At 53.5% G+C, this 21346-nt stretch overlaps 2 protein-coding genes across 4 annotated transcripts; one reads left to right on the forward strand and one right to left on the reverse strand.

The window, feature by feature from the left end:
• The first annotated feature begins 1941 nt into the window (after nucleotides 1–1941).
• On the forward strand, nucleotides 1942–6608 carry Slc25a39 (solute carrier family 25 member 39). 3 transcript variants are annotated; one of them, XM_027427978.2, is made up of 12 exons: nucleotides 1942–2097; nucleotides 3197–3296; nucleotides 3385–3444; nucleotides 3566–3607; nucleotides 3803–3936; nucleotides 4664–4731; nucleotides 4841–4965; nucleotides 5132–5305; nucleotides 5577–5680; nucleotides 5868–5949; nucleotides 6027–6107; nucleotides 6207–6608. In XM_027427978.2, exons 2-12 carry the CDS (start codon nucleotides 3212–3214, stop codon nucleotides 6320–6322), a joined length of 1071 nt encoding a protein of 356 aa, XP_027283779.1. In that variant the 5' UTR covers nucleotides 1942–2097; nucleotides 3197–3211; the 3' UTR covers nucleotides 6323–6608. The 3 variants fall into 3 exon arrangements, with proteins under 3 accessions (XP_027283779.1, XP_027283780.1, XP_027283781.1); XM_027427979.2 differs by having other exon boundaries at nucleotides 3827–3936; XM_027427980.1 differs by lacking the exons at nucleotides 1942–2097; nucleotides 3197–3296; nucleotides 3385–3444; nucleotides 3566–3607; nucleotides 4664–4731 and having other exon boundaries at nucleotides 3848–3936.
• Nucleotides 6609–7309: 701 nt separating this feature from the next.
• On the reverse strand, nucleotides 7310–16404 carry Rundc3a (RUN domain containing 3A). Its single transcript, XM_035448156.1, has 11 exons — nucleotides 16325–16404; nucleotides 12317–12471; nucleotides 11837–11985; nucleotides 11610–11695; nucleotides 10710–10799; nucleotides 10532–10612; nucleotides 10215–10380; nucleotides 9938–10095; nucleotides 9077–9214; nucleotides 8873–8979; nucleotides 7310–7884 (listed from the first exon to the last, which is right to left on the reverse strand). The coding sequence occupies exons 1-11, from the start codon at nucleotides 16402–16404 to the stop codon at nucleotides 7742–7744; spliced, it is 1353 nt and encodes a 450-aa protein (XP_035304047.1). The 3' UTR covers nucleotides 7310–7741.
• Between the last annotated feature and the right edge of the window lie 4942 nt (nucleotides 16405–21346).

A 21346-nucleotide genomic window follows, 5' to 3' on the forward strand; every position in this document is an offset into this window, starting at 1 on the left:
ACAGAGATCCGCCTGCCTCTGCCTCCCGAGTGCTGGCATTTAAAGGCGTGCACCACCACCGCCCAGCTCATGTTTAGGTTCTTGTCCCACCTTGCCAACAATATTGGGGAGAGAATCCGATGCCTCATTATCCACGCACAAGCTCTCCAGCCTGCAGACTGCCTCGGACATTACAAGTCAGTGACTTGAGATATGTGAGTGGTGTTGCTGGGGCAGAGTGACCTCATGGAGAGCAGACTTTTGAATGACTGCAGGGGACTCTTCTCATCTTGGGAGCTGGGTAGGGAAAGTAGCTAACTACTGCTGGTCTGTGGCTGCTTATGCTTGTAACCCCAGCATTCGGAAGGCAAGAAGATTGGTTCAAGGTCATCCTTGCCTAAACTTGGGGCTTGGGGTTAGCCTGGGCCACAAGACAGTCTGTTTCAAGACAAACAGAAAACAAAACAAAACCCCCAAATCATAAACAAGAAAGAAAAAAAGAGAGAGAGATTGAACACAGGGAGGGCCTTCAGTTTTCTCCTCTACGGAATAGTTAAGTAATCTCTCTGAAACTTGGTAAACCATTAACTTTGAGGTTGAAAGGACCTTGGGGGGCGGGGCTGGGTTCCCAACTTAAGCGACAGTTCATGAAATGATTTTTGTGTCACTTTTAAACCAGGTTTGACATGAGAAGAGAGTGGGAATGACAAAAGTAGGGTCTACAATATAGCCCAGGCTACTCTCGACCTACTTAACCCGTGGCTCCTCCCGCCTCAGCCTCTCCGCCATCCGATTCCCGGGGCCTCTTAGTCATTGGCTGCTTTTCTAACTACCCGCTTGCTCTTACTCCGCCCCCAAAACTGGAGGTTCCGAGTTACGGAAAAGCCGCAAGGGTTTTCGCAGCGAAAAGTTATGGTTGGCCCCTTGGAATCCACGTGCTAGCAGGGCTGGCTGGGCGGCTCCAGCGCTGTGCGCGACCAGTCGGGGCCTGCGGGGCGGGGAAGGTAGTGACGTTAGAGCCGCGGCCCATTCTTCTTAAAGGTGCAGGCTCACACCGCGTGCTCCCGTGTCTGTTAGAACGAGCATCACGCTAGTGTCAAAGTCTTAAAGGAGAGGCGGGGGGCGGGGTTCAGGGTGCTGAGCTCGTGCGGAAACAGCGCTGCCTGCGAGCCCTCCCAGCACCTGGGAAGGCAGAGGCTGAAAATTTTTAACTTTGAGTGTCTTATAGTCTGTAAAACGGGGTCGCCTATGTCAGCAATAACCTACTACGAAAAGTTTTGGTAGAGGCCATCCTGGCCTACAATGGGAGCTCTAGCCCAGCCAAGGTTACAGAGATCACCAAAAACCCCCCTAAAAAAAAATAAAAAAGTTTTGAGCTTTAAAGGCCATAACAGTTCGCGAAACACCTGTTTTCTTCCCTGTTCCATCCTCTCAATGCGTGTCCGCGGAGCCCGAGGCCCCCACGGCTAACCCAGCTGCACTGCCCCTTATGAAGCGTTCTGGGGTTGCGACGTCGTTTCATCATCCATGAACGAAAACGATGGTAACTGCTTCCTACACACTCCCGCCACGCACGGAGCTCAGCGGGCGAACGTTTGCCGTGGCTGCTCCCTCCACGCCCTGATGTCCTTGGAGAGCCGACCCTCGCGGCGCCCCTTATAGAGGACACGGAGCAGCGACAGCCACTCGGTCTGCAAAGTCCCAACGATCGACCGATCGCAGGTGCAGACTCTCCGGGCAGGGCAGGGATCCTGCGGGGCGCGGGCGGGGGCAGAGGGCGCTTGCAGCCAGGTGCATGCGCCGTGTAGTCGGCGACCTTGACCTGCGGGTTGCAAGGAGCGCGGAACCGCGGGGACCCGCCCACGGGGCCGCGGCGCAAGGGCGGGACTCCGGTGGAAGGCGGAGGCCGCGAGTGGGTGGGTCCCGTTGCACTCCGTGCGCGCGGCCAGTCGGCCCACGGGGCGGGGCCTGGCTCCGTCGGGGGGGGGCCTGCGCCACCGCTTTCCTAGGCGGCCGCTGGGCGAAGCGGGCGCGCGCGGACCCTCCACCGGCCGCGGAGCCGCTATGGGCCCGCCAGGCCCCTGGCGCGGCGCGGCGCAGGCACCGGCTCAGAACCAGGTGAGCGGGCCGGAACTGGAGTGGGTTCTTGGAAGGTCCCCGGGAACCCTAACCGAGGCTGGGGGAAGGGGTGGGCCTCGCCAGGCGACCCTTGCCTGGGCCTGGGCATGGGTTGCGACCGAATCTCGGAGACGGGGATTGTTACCGGGTGTCTGCTTCCATCTCGGTTGAGCCTGCGGCTTATACCTAAGAGAGAGAGGAGGCAGAGAGCGGCCTCCGGTCCAGGCCTCCGAGCCTGGCCTCTGTGGCCTGGGCTGGCCGTGTGGGGGAGGGCCAGCGATCAATCTCTAGAGGGAAGCGACCTTCCTCTCTATCGCCAGATTTGTTTACCCGTTTCTTCTCATGCCCAACTCCACCTCGCCCAGGGCGCCCATGTGCCCGCCCAGGTGTTAGGTGGAGGGGCAAGGCTCAGGTGTTTTGATCTTTTGGCCTCTGAGGTCCGGAGGTTCATAGTAGGCATGTGGCTGAGGAAATGCCATTGGCCAACGGCTCTTGGACCTTCTTTCCAAACTAATGGTGTAACCTTGAAGGTCACCGCATCTCTTGAGCCTTAGTTTCCCCTTTGACAAAGTGAAGCCGTTTACGAATTTGAAGCCTTATGGAGGCAAGCGCTGGATGAGCCCTGAGTGCACCCCTGGTGAAGTCCCAACGTGTCTTACCTCATGTTTGTCTCTCCCCAGGCCTTTGTTTGTTTGTTTGTTTTTGTATTTTCGAGACATGGCTTCTCTGTATTGCTTTGGAGCCTGTCCGGGAACTCACTCTGTAGACCAGGCTGACTTCGAAGTCACAGAGATCCACCTGCCATGTGCTGGGGGTAAAAGGGGTGTGCGACACGACACCGTCACCACTATGGCCACCATCACCACCATCCGGCTCCTCATTTTTTTGTTTCTTTTGTTTTTCTAGACAGGGTTTCTCTGTGGCTTTTGAGGCTGCCCTGGAACTCGCTCTTGTAGACCAGGCTGGTCCCTAACTCACAGAGATCCACCTGCCTCTGCTTCCTGAGTGCCGGGACTAAAGGCATGTGCCACCACCGCCAGGCTCCCCAGGCCATTTTTATCAGAGGGCAAGCTCCATTTGACCGCGGTTTGTTTTTCAGGATTGAAAGTCCAAGATGGACGATCAGGATCCTGGGGGCATTAGCCCCGTTCAGCAAATGGTGGCCTCAGGAGCTGGGGCTGTGGTCACCTCCCTCTTCAGTAAGGCCTAGGGAGATGGGATGTGGGCTGGTGGGGGTTGATGTGAACTAGAGGTTGGAGGCAATTTGGTTCCTACCTCTTTCCCCAGTGACACCCCTGGATGTGGTGAAGGTCCGCCTTCAGTCTCAGAGGCCCTCAGTAGCCAGCGGTGAGTACCTGAACCTGGAGCCAGATTGAGGGGGCTGCCTGACAAAATAAGGATCTCCCAGAGCTTGGGATCCCAGTATGGGGGGGTTATTCCTGATCACCATGGATAACTTGTGTTTCAGAGTTGACGCCTTCCAGATTCTGGAGTCTCTTCTACACCAAATGTGAGTGCCCCAAACTACCCCTGTGGAAGGTGTGTCCCTAGAGTACATGGGGTACCATGGTCATAGACTAGTATACACCTTGAGGTCACATTAGCCAGCCTAATGCCCCACACAGGAATATCCACATAGTGACCCAGCTGTGTCACCCAGCAGTTTTCCAGGCCCTGCCGTGCTAATGTCCATCCCCTTCCCCAGCTCCCTCTACTCTGCAATCCCCAGGGAAGTGCCTCCTATACTGCAATGGTGTCCTGGAGCCGTTGTACCTCTGCCCTAATGGTACTCGCTGTGCCCCCTGGTTTCAGGATCCTACCCGATTCACTGGCACCTTGGTAAGGAGCAACCATTTACTGAGCGACTCGCTTTGGTTAGGCTGCAGGTGTGGGGCATGGTGGACTGTTCTGTGCAGGGAGGGCTTGCCTGGGATTTGTTTTGTTTTTTTGTTTGTTCTCTGTGGCTTTGGAGGCTGTCCTGGAACTAGCTCTTGGAACTAGCTCTTGTAGACCAGGCTGGTCTCGAACTTAGAGATCCGCCTGCCTCTGCCTCCCCGAGTGCTGGGACTAAAGGCGTACACCACCACCCCTTGGCTTGGTTTGTTTTTTGAGACAAGGGTTTTTCTGTGTAGCTCTGCCTGTCCTGGAACTCACTCCATAAACCAGGCTGGCCTTGAACTCACAGAGATTGACCTGCCTCTGCCTCCCAAGTGCTGGGATTAAAGGCTTGTGCCACCACCACCACCGGGCTTTGCCTGGGATTCTTTCAGAAGAATTTTTGGTCCTGGTGCTGAGAATCAAAACCATGACCTTAATACACACTAGTCTGGCACTCTGCTACTGAATAGCCCTCTGCTACTGAATAGCACTCTGCACCATAGCCCTCCTTAAGGTTTTAAAGGGTGAATAGGAGTCCACCTAGAACCAATTGGGTAGCTGCGTGTGGAAACCTGAGGGCTAGCTAGCTAGCTCTTATCAGGACCTGAGGGCCAACTAGCTCTGAGCCAGCCCATCACAGACCTTGTTCATGTCTATCTTTCCTCTGGGCTCTTGCTGGCTTCGTCAGGATGCCTTTGTGAAGATAGTGAGGCATGAGGGCACTAGGACCCTGTGGAGCGGCCTCCCAGCCACCCTGTGAGTACTCCTGCCCCCTCCATTGACTCCTATTGGCAGGGTGAGGGAGGGAGTGCTTGAAAGAACTGGGAGTCCTTAGGTGACTTTTCTGGCCTCTTGGTATGCCCAGGGTGATGACTGTGCCAGCTACTGCCATCTACTTCACTGCCTATGACCAACTCAAGGCTTTCCTGTGTGGTCAATCCTTGACCTCTGACCTCTACGCACCCATGGTGGCTGGTGCCCTCGCCCGAAGTGAGCACAGCCCTGGCTCTTGACCTCCCTTTGTCCCTCCTGGGTCCCAGTGCCAGCCTCTGCCTGGGGGTGGGGGTATTATGCTAACCCTCAGACCCGGGGGCAAGAGCTGGGTTTTGATGCATGGCATCCGTGGCCTGACCTTCTACTATCTTACCAACCATAGTGGGCACTGTGACAGTCATCAGCCCCTTGGAGCTTGTGCGGACCAAGCTACAGGCTCAGCACGTGTCATACCGGCAGCTAGCTACCTGTGTTCAAGCTGCGGTGGCTCAGGGGGGCTGGCGCTCACTGTGGCTTGGCTGGGGTCCCACAGCCCTTCGAGATGTGCCCTTCTCAGGTAGGCACTTTTGTTCAGGGCATAGGGTAAAAGAGGCTTTGGATAATGTTGAAGGGGTCTCTACACACAAGTCTCTCCTTTGTTACTAATGACCATGAACTCATCACTTCTGAGCCTTGGGTTCCTTATTTGTGATACGGACTTGGCAGGGAGGGGTTTGGCTAGGTACAAAGCAGGCACCACCTGGGGTGGTTTGGCTGTGGGTGGGAGATGAGAAGTCTGGAGCCCACTCCCTGGCTCCCACCTTTAATGAATGTCTCTACTTCCCAAGCTCTGTACTGGTTCAACTATGAGCTGGTGAAGAGCTGGCTGAATGGGCCAAAAGACCAGACATCTGTGGGCGTCAGCTTTGTAGCTGGTGGCATCTCAGGAATGGTGAGTTGACTGGGTTGGGGGTGAGGCCACCAGAGGAGGCCCTCACATATAGCAGTCCCTGCTAGGGAGCCTGCTTGCTTTCCTCAGCCACCCTTGAGATGCTTTAGTCCCTCCCACGAGCTATGGGAGAGCTGGGACAGGGGCCCTGGGAATGGAGCCGAGCCTTCTTCCCACCCCACCCCACCAGGTGGCTGCCACCCTTACTCTGCCCTTTGATGTGGTGAAGACACAGCGACAGATCACACTGGGAGCACTGGAGGCTGTGAGAGGTGAGCTGGGCTAGTCAAGGTGGGGGGCAGGCAGGGGCCCAAACTGAGTCCTAATGAACTGGGTCTTGAATCTGTAGTGAAGCCCCCAAGAATTGATTCCACTTGGCTCCTGCTTCGGAGAATCAAGGCGGAATCGGGCACCAGAGGACTGTTTGCTGGTGGGTAACTGTCTGTGTGCACATGTACTGTGTGTGTACTTCCATGTTATATCTGTGAAGGGACCCAGCCTCTAACCAAGGTATGTCCTCCCACCACAGGGTTCCTCCCAAGAATCATCAAGGCTGCTCCCTCGTGTGCCATCATGATCAGCACTTACGAGTTTGGCAAAAGTTTCTTCCAGAGGCTCAACCAGGAACAGCCTCTGGGCTCCTGAAAGGCGAGGAGCAACCAGCTCTTGAACGGGTGGGGACAGGAGACTGAGCCAAGTGCCTTCCTCCCCAACCCAGTCACCCAGGCTACCCTCACATTTTGATTCCTGCTGTTCTCCCTACCACGGTCACCACTCGTCCACCTCCAAGTTCAAGACCAAATCTGACAGCTGCCCCTTTCTTTGTAACCCTTTATGTTTGTTGAAGCCTGGCCCCGAGGAATCAAGATCTCGGGCCAGGCAGCTCTGTTTATTTCCCTGTCTAAAGATGACCTTCTGTGCACTGCTGTGACTGCGGTGTCTTGGGGTATGTGTGTGCATTTGGGGGTCCCCAGTCAGTCACCCACACTTGTTATTCCAGCACTTGGGAGGCTGAGGCAAAGGGATTGCCTCAAGCACCAGGTCAACCAGGACTGCATAACAAGATTCTGTCAAAAAAAAAAAGGCTGCCACTCCTGGCATGGTGGCACACACCTTCAATCCAGCACTAGAGATTGGATGGCAAGTGGATCTGAGTCTGAAGCCTGCCTGGTCTGCACAGTGAGCCCCAGGCCAGCTAAATACCCTGTCTTAAAAGTTTCCCACGTTACGTGGTACCCAGTCAGACAGGACAAAGGTGAAAGATGGTGAAGAGGTCCTTCCATGCTGGGCCACTGTGTTGGCGTGAGAGCAAGCGCACGCCAAGGTGGTATTGCTGGAGCAGAATCCCCTGCTTGCCAGCTCTGGCACAATGGATGGGACTGCAGCTCTGATTCACAATGGAGTTGCATATGCCTATGGCAGGCAAATGTCCCACTAAGGCACACCGTCAGAGGGCTCTGCTAGTGCTTGAGAAAATACTAGAGGGGTCAGAGCCAGAAAGAAGCCCCTCCCCCCTTGCCCTGAATTATGGCCCACTTGCTCCCATAGGACACATGCTAGTCCTGCCCCATTACCTTCATTTAGAGAGCCTGCTATGGAGCCCTACCCCACTCCCCAACAGATGAAGCCACCTCAGTCCTCTGGTTTTTATTTGCCTAATCTCCCCACATAGGTACCAAGGAAGGATGACTTCAGAGGGTACACAGGGATAGACCAGAGGCAGGGCAGCAGGAATGCCAGGGCTGGACCACCTGCTTCTGAGGCAGGTGTGGAACATGAGCAAAAGGAACCAGGCAGACTTCAGGGCCACCAGAATGGAGCAGCCTTCCCAGGGGACTGGCTACTTGTGACCTGGGTGCCCCTTCCTCCTGGTGCCACCACTTGCCAATGCAGCTCCTGCCTCCTTGGTGGGAAGCTGAAGCAGGAAAGAGGCTTGGGTTGTCTTTCCCTAGAGACCCTCGGCTAGATGGTCAGCATCCTTGAAGGGTTGCCTGGGTTGGGGGACTCAGGTGACCGTTGTCCGTGGCCCCTGGCAGGTGGGGCAGGCATTGCCCGTGCTGCTCCTCAGCTGGGGCTAAGTGCCGGGCTGCCCTCGGGGCTGTCGCTCACCAAGCATTCGTTGGATTTGAAGCTGGCCAGGGACTTGCAGCTGGGGATGGAAGCCAGGGAGCCGCAGAGGCCCAGCATGGAGGGCGTGGGGTCCTTCCCTGGGGAGAGAGGGCGGGTGAGGCTGGGCCAACCAGGCTGATGTGGGGCAGAGGATTTCAGGGATGGGCAGTAAAAGGACAATTCTCAGGTCACTCCCAGGAGACTCTTGGCCTCTTCTGAAGCATCTGCCATTAAACCCTGATGGCGTGTGCCTTACTTTGGGCTTGGGACACTGTATTGTAATCATCCGGTCATGTCTCTGGTCTCCCCCTGAGGTTCAGCCTCTTTGTCCATTTATTAAGCACACAGTAAGCATTTGCTCTGTTTCACATTGGGAATACAGAGAATGGACAAGACATGATTCCTGCCCTCTTGGAGCTCACAGTCTGATTGGGGAGACACACACAGTCACAAACACAGTGTGGTGGATTACATGTCCAAAGCCTGCAGTGTCTCAAAATCCAGTTATCTGGTACAGTGGAGTTAATATATCTATTAAAAAAAAAAAAAAAAAAGTCCAGGCATGGGGAAAACTAGGAAGGGAGAAACCAAGTTGGAGCCAGGGGTGAGGTAACACAACGCATGCGCGGAAGTCCTGGGCATTCACTCGGAGGGAGCCACTAATTTGGTTCTGAGCTTCCTGGCACCAAAGAAAAGGGGGAAACATTGGTCAGCCGAGCAGTTCACAGAGTGCATACCGTGAGAGCAAACTAGGCTGAGGACTCTCTGGAGTATGAGCCCTGTGAGGATATCACATGATACTAAAAGGTCACTGAGCCCTCTCCATAAATGGACATGAGATTCTTTTCACCAATGTCCCTATTTTACAGCAAGGTGAAGAGACTGACCAAGCTTGCAGGTGAGGGGGTGCAGCCTAGATTTGCACTTGGTTCTCTGAAACCCCAAAGCAAGCTCCTCATTGGTGCTGTAATGTAAGTACAGGAAGGGCTAAGAGACCCTTCAGTTCAGCCATTCTCTCACTATAGACCCCCAGCAATTTTCTAAAGTATATGAAATGCCAAGGTATATGTATGGGGGTGTGCTCACCAATGGGGCCCCAGGGTTCCTCATCCCGCTTGCCCTCTCCCAGACGCTGGGAGTCTGAGCTCAGGCTGGCTTCTGCAGACAGCGGCTCGGTGCTCATGAAGCTGTGTCTATGACAGGACAGAAATGCGTGCAGGCCGTGGTACATAGCTCCAGGCCTTGCTTCCTGGGAGGGAGTTTGAGGGCAGCAATTGGGTTGGGGCTTACCTCCGATATAGCTTCGAGTTGCTGGCACCCTCAGGCCTATTGAGTGTGCTCAGGGAAGGCCATTGGTTGACCAGGGGTGTAGTGAACTCCTTGGAACCCTGGGCCAGGGGGGCATGGTCACCGGGGATCAGACCTGTCCTGGGAGGGGGAGGGGGATCAGGCCTGGCTGGGAGAGGGAAGCAAGACTCAGCAAAGGTGGGGGCCAGGGCTTAGAAAGGAAGCCTGAGTGGTAAAAATTGGGATATACACTGCTCAGGGATGATGGCCCAGATCTGGAGTTTGCAGCACAAGGGTTGGAGGCAGAAGGAGCACAAGTCTGAGGCCTGCTAATTAGTGACACCATGTTTCTAAAGGGGCCAGGGAGGCAGCGTTAGATCCTGGAGGGAGTGTAGGGGTAGCCTGGGGACAGAGGGGTAGCCAGGATTAGTGCATTCATGTTGGGAGTTGGAGGGCTGGAGTGCTTAAGACTTAGTTGGGGTGATGTAGAGAGGAAAGTGGAGAGGGTGGGTGGGAATTGTGCTAGCTAGTTAACTAGCTGGAACAAGTTTAGGGGAGAAATGTTCCAGGTTGTGGGATCGCTGGGTGATGCAGATCAGAGGCCTGAACAAAAGAGCTTCAGCCGCTGAGGTCCTGTGAGTAATGTGGTACTTCAGCAGTGACTGGAGTCCCTGGCTGATGGGTGACGGAGGCTCCAGGATGTTAATGTCGGGGGTAGTGGTTGGCAACCACAGGCCTCGGGAGAGTGGGATATGGGTGGGCTGATGCAAATGGGATGCTGGTGTAAGGAAAGTGATGCCATCCAATGGAGTGATTTCGGGGTTCCCAGGGGTCGGGTCGGGTCAGGGCAGGAGGCGTGCTCACAGCTGCTCCTGAAGCTCCAGGATCACGCCTTCCAGCTCTCGCTTCTCCCGCTGATTCTGTGCTGCAGCCTCCTCCAGCTGCAGCTGCAGCCGCCGGTTCTCCGCCTCCAGGTCCTTCAGCTGCGACTCGCGCAGACGCACCAGCTCCTCCAGGTAACCCTACCAAGCAGCGCCAGCTCAGCTAGAGCTTCCAAAGGGGTCCCAGCTGGTGTCCCAGCCTGGACCCTGCCCACGCCACGCCCATCTCCCCGCGCCTCGCCTCGCCTCGCCTCGCTCACCTTCTGCGCATAGACAATGCGAAACTTCTGTTCCATCTTGTGCCACTTGCTGTACCAACTGTCCTCGTCAGTGACGAGAGGCAGGTAGGGGTGCTCAGGCGAGTTGTCCTCGCTGGTGCTGCTCTCCGCACTGTGTCGCTCCTCCTCATCCGTCAGGTAGTCGTAGCTTAGGAGCGGGAGCAGTGGGTGGGGCCGGCTCCGCCCCGCCTCGCCCCACTAGCACCCCAACTCCGACCCTTGGGCAGTGACACCAGGATGACACTCAGTGCCCTCCCGGTGCCCATCTCCTCACCCACCGCAATAACCGGGCTGCTCACCTCTGGGTGAATTTTAGGTAGGGTGTGTAATCGATGACCACCGGCGTCTTCCCGTCCAGAACTTCGCCCTTTAGACAGAAGCTGAGGCAGAAGAGTCACGGGGTGGGAGGAGGGCATGAGGGGCGTTGGACAGTTGTGGAGGAGAAAGTCCCATTCACCACCACCATGCAGACCCCACCTGAAGTCAATGGCGCTGAGCCCGATCAGCATCCCTGTGAGGACAGTGGCTTCCTCCCGCAGCATGATGGCTCCGGAGTCATAGAACCGTCTGCAGAGAGAGAACCGAGACTCCCAGGGGGCCCACTCCCAGGACTTGTCTGCTTGGCTTACTTACTACAAGCTTTCCTAGAGGAAAGAGATGCCTCCTTCCAGCTTGCCAGCCCTGGTCTCCCGCTTGGATTGTCACTCACTCACGGGAACTAGCGCCCGACCCCACCCCCACACCTATCACAATGCATGTTCCTTATAAGTGACACTCTTCTGTTCTCTAAGCTTAGCAGCCGCTATCAAGCTCTGGGTCACCTCAATCCTTTCAATCAGGGAGCAAGTCTTAGTGGTTAGTGCTTCTTCTCATACATACAGTAGGTCCTCAAAGGACAATATGTGAAGACTAGGGAGAGAATGTAGTAAAGTTATCAGATTTGGGGGACCCCCTCACCCTCAATAGCTTCCCACTCCAACAATGACACATTCTGCCTTGTGATCCTTGACCCTCAGGATGCACCTTCTTGGCAAACCCTCAGGCCAAGCACTGAAGCTCCACACACTGGAACTCTGTTCTTGGAAGAATAGTGACTGCCTTTGTTTGCAGAGCTGGCAGAGCTGTGTGTTGTAGGTCATGGCACAAGGCCAAGGAAAATGGTATGTGACTGAGGCTTCTGCAGTCCCATTACCATGCCATCTGGGAGAAGCAGACTACCGGTGCATGCTGGAACTTGTAGTCCAGGTATGAAAGGTGTCATCTGGGAGAAGCAGACTACCGGTGCATGCTGGAACTTGTAGTCCAGGTATGAAAGGTTGCTGTGGGGACTTAAGGCATAGGCAATGCAGGTGCATACTGTGGTCTGAGAGGTCTGACCTGGTAGTTCGGTTGTCCCGAAGAGCTGTGGTGATGTATTCTGACATGCGCTTCTCCATCAGAGCCACCCGAATCCATGCCCTGCCCTAGAAAGTATGGTCACCTTTAGTTGTCCAACATCAGGTATGGTCTCCCTTCCCAGTGCTGTGGGCAAGGGGTAAGGACAGGGCCCCTATGTCCAAAGCAGGGGTGAGGCGTGTTGCCACCTGCTGTGGCCCCTCCCTCACCTTGGCTCGGGCTGTGCTGATGTTCTCCATGTTCTCAATGCTGCTCACACAGTTGTTGGGCACTTTGCTGCAGGCCAGTCGGATATAGTCCCAGAAGCCCCGTTGCCCATCTGAGCTGAACCAGCTCGCTGGACCTGCTGGGGCACAAGCTGAGCCAGGGCAGGGAGGGGACTCAGCGAGACCAGGGAGTTTGGAAAGGGTCCCTGTCATACAACACTCACATCTATAAGCATGAGTCACCACACACACATTCTGCCTCCCCCAGCGTAGGCATCAGGCTTGCCAGCACGCCCAGTGATGGAGCTGTGGGCAGATGACCCTCTCCCCAGTCTCCAGGCAGTGTGCTTTTGTTTCTATGTACAGCCCAGAATGGGGCCCTGAACCAGGGATGGGGTTTAGAAATCCATAGAGAACATCAGAGCAGGGTGGTGGCTGAAAGCCACAGGCTGGGGTTAGAGTGGGTGGGTGATGACGGCCTACCTTTGAAACGATGGCTGAGGATCTGCTCCAAAATGGCTGCGAAGTTAACAAACTCCTCGGATGAGTCATCAATGGGCTCTGCTGTGTACTTCTCTAGCAAGGTTTTCACAGAGAACCTGGGGGGGGGGAGGGAGAGAGGGTCCAACAGGGAGGAAGAGCCAGGGTGTCAGAGGTGAAGTTACAGGCAGGCAGAGAAGGGCTCATGGAGGGCATGGGTGTGATGTGGGGGCAGGTGAAACCTGAGTGACCACAGAAGAGTCCAAACTAGGTGGAATAAGAGGGTGACAGGGACAGGGAGGGGACGAGCAGGAAACTGATTGGCAAAGTGGGTGCAGAAGAGGTGGCCAGAGAAAGGAAGCTTTGGGGACAAGGTATGAGAGAGAATGAAACAATGTGTAGAAACAAGACAGCAAGCCCTAGGAGATAGTCCCCAGAACCTTTGTCCCTACCACCCTTCAGAGTGGCATTTTCCACGCATGTGAACTGAGGGTCAACCACGAGTTAGAAGCCAGTTTGCACCCATGTCCCAAACAGTCCTTCAACATTGTTGGAATGAGCTCCCATCTCTCTGGGGCTGGGGGCCACCGGCATTGGGGCACATGAGCTACCACTGTGCACATGGAATGTCATGCATGGTCAGGTGGATACTGAGCTCCGGGGCATCCCTCTCCCCCGTCCCTTCTCAGCTAGCCCACCCACACACCAGCTGCCCAGAGCTAGGCAGTGTAGAGCTTGGGGGTGGGGGGGGAATGCAATCTGTGGGTCTAACATCCATCAGGTGGGAGGGAGCTCTGGCAGTAGGTCCCTGGAAGGGATATGGGGGCCCAGACACTGGTTTCTCAGAGAGAAAGAGCCAAAGAAGGCAAGTGAGGCCAAGGGGTTGGAGCCCCCATCACCCTCTCCAGCCTTGCTTAAACCTCTTGTATTCTCTGCCATCATTGCTCTGTATTCTCCACTTGCCATCTTGGCAGTGAGTGGAACAAGGAGAGGCCAAACAGCCCCCAACATCTCATCACTGCTCTGTTTCTGCAGACAGAGCAGGAGTAGGGTGTCCAGGGATATAGGAAGTACTTAGATCTGTCCTTTTATTCTATCCACATTTACCAAACTGTACAATGTGCCGAGGACTATACGTATCAATCCACCTGTCCTCGTCACAGCCCTGGAAGGTAGGTCCTCTTATGACCACCTTCCCCATATTATAGCTAAGGAAGCTAAAGGCTCCAGAGATGGAGTGATCAGTCAGGTAACTTGGGAGGAGGCAAGCATTTGCCCCATTCTCCATCCTTGGCTCTTTCTGCTTTGCCTTATGGATTTCCAGTGGCTGTTATAATTACCAAGACTTGGCCAGTAAGCTAATTCAGTGGATAAAAACACATGCCACTAATCCCAATGATCCGAGTTCAATCCCAGAACCTCCATGGTGGAAGGAGAGACCCTACTCCCATCAGTAGTTGTCCTCTGGCCTCTGTACTCACACCGTGGCACATGCACACACAAAATAAGCAAACAAAAGTCATCTTTTAAAAAAGTACTAGCCAAGCATGGTGGCACATGCTTTTGGTCCTAGTACTCAGGAGGCAGAGGCAGGAGAATCTCTGTGAGTCCCAGGTTAGCCTCGTTTACATAGTGAATTCCAGGACAGCCATAACTACATAGAGATGCCGTCTAAACAAAACAAAACAAACAAAAAACCCACACATACAAACAAGTACTAAGCTCAGTCCCTAAGAAGCCTCTGCCCTCTATTGTCTGTCTGCTCTAGAAGCCTCAATGGAACACTGGCCATTAAGGCTCCCAAGTCAACAGTACAACAAATCCTCTCTCCACCACCTTGCTTTGGGCTTCTCCAGAGGGCTAAAGCCTAAGGCCAGACAAGTGAGTTTTGGACTGTGCTAGAGAGAAGAAGCAGGCTGCTGGATTCAAAGCCTGTACCTTGGGTGCAAACAGAAATATCAGCACTTGCCTCATTCAACTTTGGTTCAGATCCCAGAAAACGTGGGAGAAGGTGAGAGTGCATGGATTGCTGGGCACAGGCCAGGTGAGGAGTCAAGGCTGGCCCTGCCAGGAGGTAGCCTATGACTGTTATCAGACCATTATTGGTTTTGTTATGAACACTATCAATCTGTGATCATCTGTGTCAGACTTCAATAGAGGCCTGGGGCCTGGTCAGCATGGCAGCCATCTGCCATCTGTCCTTGGGGGAGCTGAAAGCTGGTCAGAGCCTCTGGGAACCCCATGGTGTGGGCCTGGTTAGAAGGAGCATAGCTGCTGTGGGTTACCATGGAGACAGGGAGGCCAGGGCCCAGGGGAGCCTGCAGACTGCTAAAGGGAACTGCTGGGAGCTGTAGGAGAACCACGTGACTGTGATGAGGCAGCAGGGGTCCCTGGGGTTTTGGAGAATTTGTCATGTCCCTAACCCCTCTAAACTATACCTTGTCCCCAACTCTGAGCTATCTCCAAGTCACCCGAACCTCTTTCTCCAGCTTAGGTCAAGTGCCCCGCCCCCCCAATCAAAGCCCCGGTTATCCTGGCAGGCAAGAAAAAGATGTGCGTAGATGGCCAAGGGCCGAGGGACAAGAAGAGTGTCATTGAGTTAGCTGTTTCCGTGTGCCAGGAACCGGCCAGTACCTAACATGGCACACCATGACCCATTCTTTGGTACGTGTGATTTTTACATCTAAGCTGTAAAATCTAAGATAAAGTGCCAAAGGCACAGAGTAGTTAGGAAACTTCCACAAGGTGGTACAGCTAAGGACTGGAGCAAAAGCTTGACCCTAGGTGTGGATCCAAAGGCAGGAAGCTCCTGACACCACACTGACAGGATATGGGGAATAAGGGCAGAGAAGGGAGCTGTGTTCTGGGCTAGGTCATCAATACACCGTTCCTTTCACACATCCCAGGGCTGGTGTGAACAGCACTTTCAAGACACTGGGAAGGGGAGGCTCTGAAACAGAGACAACATGGGTGGGTAAGTGCCCTGGTATCCAAGGAGCTCTGGGTGCCGGAGACTGGGCATCAGGTGGACATGATTCCTGGGGGGAGGAACAGGGCTGAGGCTTATGTGCAGGCAGGTGGGACTGGCAAGGAAGGACAATCAGCCCTGCATCCAGGAGCAATATAATCCAAGCATTTGGTGGACATGGTGGGCATGGAGGCTGCAGGTGGAGAAGGCAGCTGGCGTGGAGATCCCGGAGGGAGAGGCAAGGACAGGTGGGGCTTGGGAGAGAGCCTGCACAGCTGGCAGCTTTCTGGCCTCAGAGCAGGGCAAGGAGGGTGAGTCACTGCAGGGTTGAAGTGGGAAGGATTACTTCCTGGTATCCAAGAAAGCTGAGAATTTCCCCAGCCCTGCAACAGCCCCACCCTCAGAGATTTGGGCATCTGGACTCCCAATCTCCTCTCAGACTCAGGGGCCCAGGCTTCTGCAACCAGGCCTAGGGTAGCGCCCTCGACCTTCACTGGATGGATTCGGGGGCTTTACTGCTGTGCCACAGGCTGCAGCTGCTCAGAAACACCATCCTTGCTTCATGGAGGGTTGAGCATAGAAAAGTCTCTCAGGAAAGCTCCACCCCAAGAGGCCAAGATGTCAGGGATGGCAAAGAGGGGACTTGGAGGACACCCACCCCCAACCCCATCGAGTCCCCTCTGCCCACCCTGCCCCCACTGCCAGGAAGAGAGCCAGCCATCTCCCCCTCCCCCCCTCACACACAATGTCACTTCCTGGTTCTCACAGGAAGCTGCAGTGCCAATTAAACTCTCTTCATGCCCCCAAACCCCAGGCCGGGCATAGGCCTGGTTTAGCCAAAAAAGAATAAGGACCGGCATTCCAGCCCGCCTCCGGGCTGCGGGCCTGGGAAGAAGAGTGAGCGCGTTCCTTCTAAGCCTCGCTGTCCTGCCTTTTGCCAGCGGTTGTAGAGCATCCCCGTGGGCATGTTTAACCCTTAGATTTCTCAGCCCGCCCCAACCCCTCTCTCTAACCACCCCATCCGGACCGCCAGCGGCGCCCACCTGCACACGGTGATCAGGTTCCTGCGCTCCACGATCACGTTGCGGGAAGATGCTTTCTTGGAGGGCAGCCCCAGAGCCATGGTGGTCTGCACAAAGCTCGCTTCCATTCAGATGTGCGGCCACTGCTGCCGACGCCCGCTGCCCCCCACCCCACCCGGAGCCCTGGCCCCCCTCGCAGGATCACGGCTGGGCCCTCTGCCCCCCGGGGCCCTTCGTCCTCTTCACTGCCATCCCTCGGCCTCGACGCCTGGTGCCTGGCCCCTTCGCTCCCTCCCCCGGCAGCGATTCCGGAGCAAAACAAGGCCGGGGAGGGAGCTCTCCGAGGTGCTGAGCCGGGGCTCGCCACCCCCTCCCCCAGCCGCCCGCTCTCCCCCCCATCAACCGGTGACGTCAGGGCCATAGGGCCCCGCCCCCCGGCAGCTCGGGACCAATCCGCCAAGGGCGCAGGGCTTGGGGGGAGGGGAAGGACTGTGGCCCCTGTGAGAGCAGAGGGGGGTCCCCCGGAGAGAAGGACCCTATTCTCCACCCCCACACTCAAGGCTGGGGATCCCTCGCCTGGCGTCTCAGTTTTGAGGCTTCTTTCCCTAGTTTCTAATCTGCAAGCGGTGGTGTCTCTCTCTGGTCTCCCGCTGTAGCCCGAAGAATGGAGACCCTCACCTCCTGCACCATTTTCCGCCCTGCCCCCCACCCCCCATTCCACCCAGGCGCTTCAGCCAGACGTGGGCCGCTTTCAGAGACTGCAGATGGCCTTGAGGTGCTAACCCAGAAACTAAATGCAACCAGAGGCTGCACTGCACGTCTGTCTGTGTGTGCGGGGCGGGGGTGGGGGTGCGTTCCTTTGCAGTAGCCAGCAAGCCAGTCTCTCCGCGGGTGGAGGATGAGAACCCAACGAACCGCCTGAGTCCAGAACGTGAAACCACTCAGGATAGGGATATGGAGTTACCGGCAGTTAGGCACCCAGGACTCCATGGGGGTCCTCAGCAGCAGCCACCCCAATGATCAGTAGATTTAAGAGTTAATCCTTTGGCTGCCTACTTTGCTGCAGCCGGGGAGGGGGGAGGGGAGGTAAAAAATGGTTAGCTTTTAGCTAGGCTGGACTGAAGGCAGTCTGGCTTCTCTGCCACACTTGGCTTCCATGCTGTTTCTTCATATTCCTGATCGCCTGCTCCATCCCTGATAAACCACCTTCAGGATCCGAACATCGCTCGTGTTCAATTGGGTTGCTCCTGTTAATGCGGAGTGTAAGACTTCTCAATACATTTCGGCTATCAGTGCCTTATCAGATCTTATCAGACCATTTTCTCAGGTTCAGTGGATTGTCTTTTAAAATAGTCATTTAATACTCAAAAAAGAAATGTTCATGAAATCCAATCTGGTGTTGTTTTTTGTTTGTTTTTTCATTTGTTGGTTCTGTCTTTTGCTGTTAAATCCTAGAAATCATTGCCTTTGTATGTTTTTTTTTTGGGGGGGTTGTTTGTTTGTTTTCAAGACAGGGTTTCTCTGTATTGCTTTGGAGCCTGTCCTGGAACTCGCTCTGTAGACCAGGTTGGCTTTGAACTCTGCCTCCTGAGTGCTGGGACTAAAGGCAAGTATTACTAATGCCCGGCTCTGTTTCTGAGTTTTCTTTTATTGTTTTTTGGGGGTTTTATTTTATGTTGAGCCAGGATCTCACTATGTAGCTCTGGTTGGCCTGGCACTCCATTTGTAGACAAGACTTCTCCAACCACCCCTGCCTCCTGAGTGCTGTAATTAAAGGTGTGTACCACCATGCCCAGCTCCTTTGTAGATTTTGAGACAAAGTCTCCTGTAGCCCAGGCTGGACTGGAGCTTGATGTGAAGCTAAGAATAATCTGGATCCTACTGTCTCTGCCATGCCTGACAGTCTTTTTTCTTTTCTGTTTTTAGTGCTGGGGATGGAGATGCCTGTGGGTGCTGGGCAGGTGCTTTACCACTGAACTATACCCTCGGATGCCCTGTTTTCTTCCAAGAATTGTAAAGGCTTGCTTGTAGATCTATCTGTGATCCACTTTAAGTGAATTTTGGATGTCATGTCAGGAACTGTCTTGTCATGCACACACACACAATGATTTGGCCATATATCCAAGAGTCTGTAGCTAAGGTCTCTGTTCTGCCCATTGGTCTATGTCTGCTTTTATGTAGTCACACATCTAGTAAATGAAGATTTCTAGTAAGGTGTTTTTCTTTGTGCTGTGGTTTGAACTCAGGGCCTCACACATCTAGGCGAGTACTCTACCACTGAGCTACATCTCAGCTCTGTATTAAGTTTGGAGGTGAAGAATCATGACCTGATCGAGGCAGTGGTACCACACCCCTTTAATCCCAGCACTCAGGAGGCAGAGGCAGGTGAATATCAGTGAGTTTGAAGTCAGCCTGGTCTACAGAACTGAGTTCCAGGACAGCCAGGGCTGTTACACAGAGAAACTCTGTCTTGAAAAACAAACAAAAAGCAAAGCAAAAAAAGGTGGGCCTGGTCAGAAAAGCAGAGAATACATGTGTCTGTCAATAGAGGGGATATGCGTACAGGAAATGGACTTCTCAGGGGCTAGAAGACAGGACAATGCTGAGACCACACCAAGCAGTGATGGCAGGTGGCAACCAGAACTAAGGACAAGCAGAGGTGTTGTTTTTACCTAAATTGTTCTTTTACCAATAAAGACTGGGGAGTCAGATATTGTGGTGAAGGCCTGCTAGATCAGAGAAGCCAAGAAACAACTAGCTGACCTTCCTTTTTGGCCTGAGGCCTAGCAAGAGATCATCCCTCCTTCTGTCCCCAACCAAAAAGACCCTTGAATCTCTAAGTCCCTCTCTGTTGTAGATTTGTTGTTGTTGTTTGTTTGTTTTGTTTTGTTTTGTTTTTCAAGACAGGGTTTCTCTGTGGCTTTGGAAGCTGTCCTAGAACTCGCTCTTGTAGACCAGGCTGGTCTCGAACTCACAGAGATCTGCCTGCTTCTGCCTCCTGTGTTCTGGAATTAAAGGTGTGTGCCCCCATGCCCGGTGGTAGAATATTATTTTAACTAGGCAAAAATGTGTTACTTTTGTCTATTCTGCCTTTGTTAATGGTGTAAAGATGTGTTGCATTTGTTTCTGCTGCTTTTGTTTAATTATATTAAGATGTGTTGCATTTGTTTCACCATGCCTGCCTAAGGCCCCTGATTGGTCTAATAAAAAGCTAAATGGCGGATAGCTAGGCAGGAGAGGGATAGGCAGGGCTGGCTGGCAGAGAGAATAAGTAGGAGGAGAAATCTAGGCAAAGGAGAGGAGGAGGATTGAATGAGAGGGAAAGAAAGGGACATGCCCAGGACCAGAAGCCAAGCAGCACCAGTCAGACAGACCTGGAAAGCAGTGAAAGTAAGATATACATAAAGAAAGGAAAGGTAAAAAGCCCTGAGGCAAAACATAGATGAAGACAAACAGGTTAAGTTATAAGCTCTTATAACTTATGGGACAAACATTAAGATTAGGTCAAACCTTCATCAATAATAAGTCTCTGTGTCATGATTTGGGAGCTGGTTGGTAACCTAAAGGAAAAAGCCTGGTGCACCTCCCTACTCCTTCCTGTGTGTCTCTCTTCCCATCAAGCCATCCTTTCTATGGCGAATTCTTGTCAACTGGTTGCTGGCTCCACCCCCTGACCCAAGGTTAATTTTATTAACACAGTCTTAGAGTTTCACAGTTTGATCAGATATTCAGGAACACAGAGCCCTGGAAACCATACTGATTGAGCCCTAAGGTAAAGTAACCATGGAAACAGGACAAACTGCACCTAACTATCTAAACTACTTCTCCCTTCCCCCTGTCTTCCAGTCTCCTTTTGTATCTCCTTTTATCAGAATCTGAGAGAAAGTGAGTGATGGAGTCTGGGAAATTAGGTAGCAGAGTCATAACTCGGCCATGTATCAGAGAGGTGTGGATAGAAGAGAGAGAAGTAACTGAGGCAAGTTTTGCCCTTTCCTCAATCAGCCCCCAAGCAGCTCTCTGTACCTGTTGGAACAAGAACAATTTCAGGATTCTACCTGACAAGATGCCACTGTCCTTTGTGATGTGAAGATGCTCAGGTACCTTGGCTGACAGTGGAGATATAAAGACTCAACAGCAACAGTATCCATCTCCCTGAAGCTCCAGCACTCTCCAGGGCCAGCCCAGATTTCTTCAGAGGATCCTGTAACCCAATGGCTACATTGCAAAGATAAATACCAACCACAACCCTTGTGTCAAGTGGGAGACGAAAATTAATATTCAGAGAGAATGTGGAACACAAAGCTATCAAGAAAAGTCATGCACGGGACTGGGGAGTGGCTCAGTCAGTAAAGTGCTTATCATGAAAACAAAAGACTTCAATCAGATGGCTCAACTCGTGTTAAAAGATGGGCTGGCAGCCTGTGCCTGTGATCTCACTGCCGGTGAAGGGAGGGGAGGTGGAGACAGGATGCCTCCCGGGGCTCGCTGGACAGCTAGTCTACAGGAACTGGCAAGTTCCAGCTTCAGTGAGAGAGCCTGTCTCAAAAAAAAAAAAAAAAAAAAAAAAAAAATAGATTGAGGAAGACACTCCTGGTTTTCACACTCACACATATGTTTTCCTCCCATGCACCACATAAAAAGACAAGTGTCCCCACAGCTTCCACGGTCCTTGTTTCTTATATGTCCCCACAGCTTCTACGGTCCTTGTTTCTTACGTGTTCTCATTTTGCTTCTTGGAGACAGTGCCTTATGTAATCCAACCTGGTTTCAAATTACAGTCCTCCTATCTCCGTCTCTCAAATGTTGGGATTACACACATGGGTCACGGTGTCCAGCAATCCTTATTTTTATGTCCAGAAGGGCATATTTATTTATACATTCCTCTGTTGTATTACTTATTTTTTTCTTATTTAGTTATTTATTTGTATTTTGAGACAGTCTTTCTCTGTATTGCTTCCGAGTCTATCCTGGCACTCGCTCTGGAGACCAGGCTGGCTTCGAACTCACAGAGATCCGCCTGCCTCTGCCTCCCGAGTGCTGGGA

Source organism: Cricetulus griseus, chromosome 7 (genome assembly GCF_003668045.3).
Source record: "Cricetulus griseus strain 17A/GY chromosome 7, alternate assembly CriGri-PICRH-1.0, whole genome shotgun sequence".
In the NCBI taxonomy this organism is placed as follows: Eukaryota; Metazoa; Chordata; class Mammalia; order Rodentia; family Cricetidae; genus Cricetulus; species Cricetulus griseus.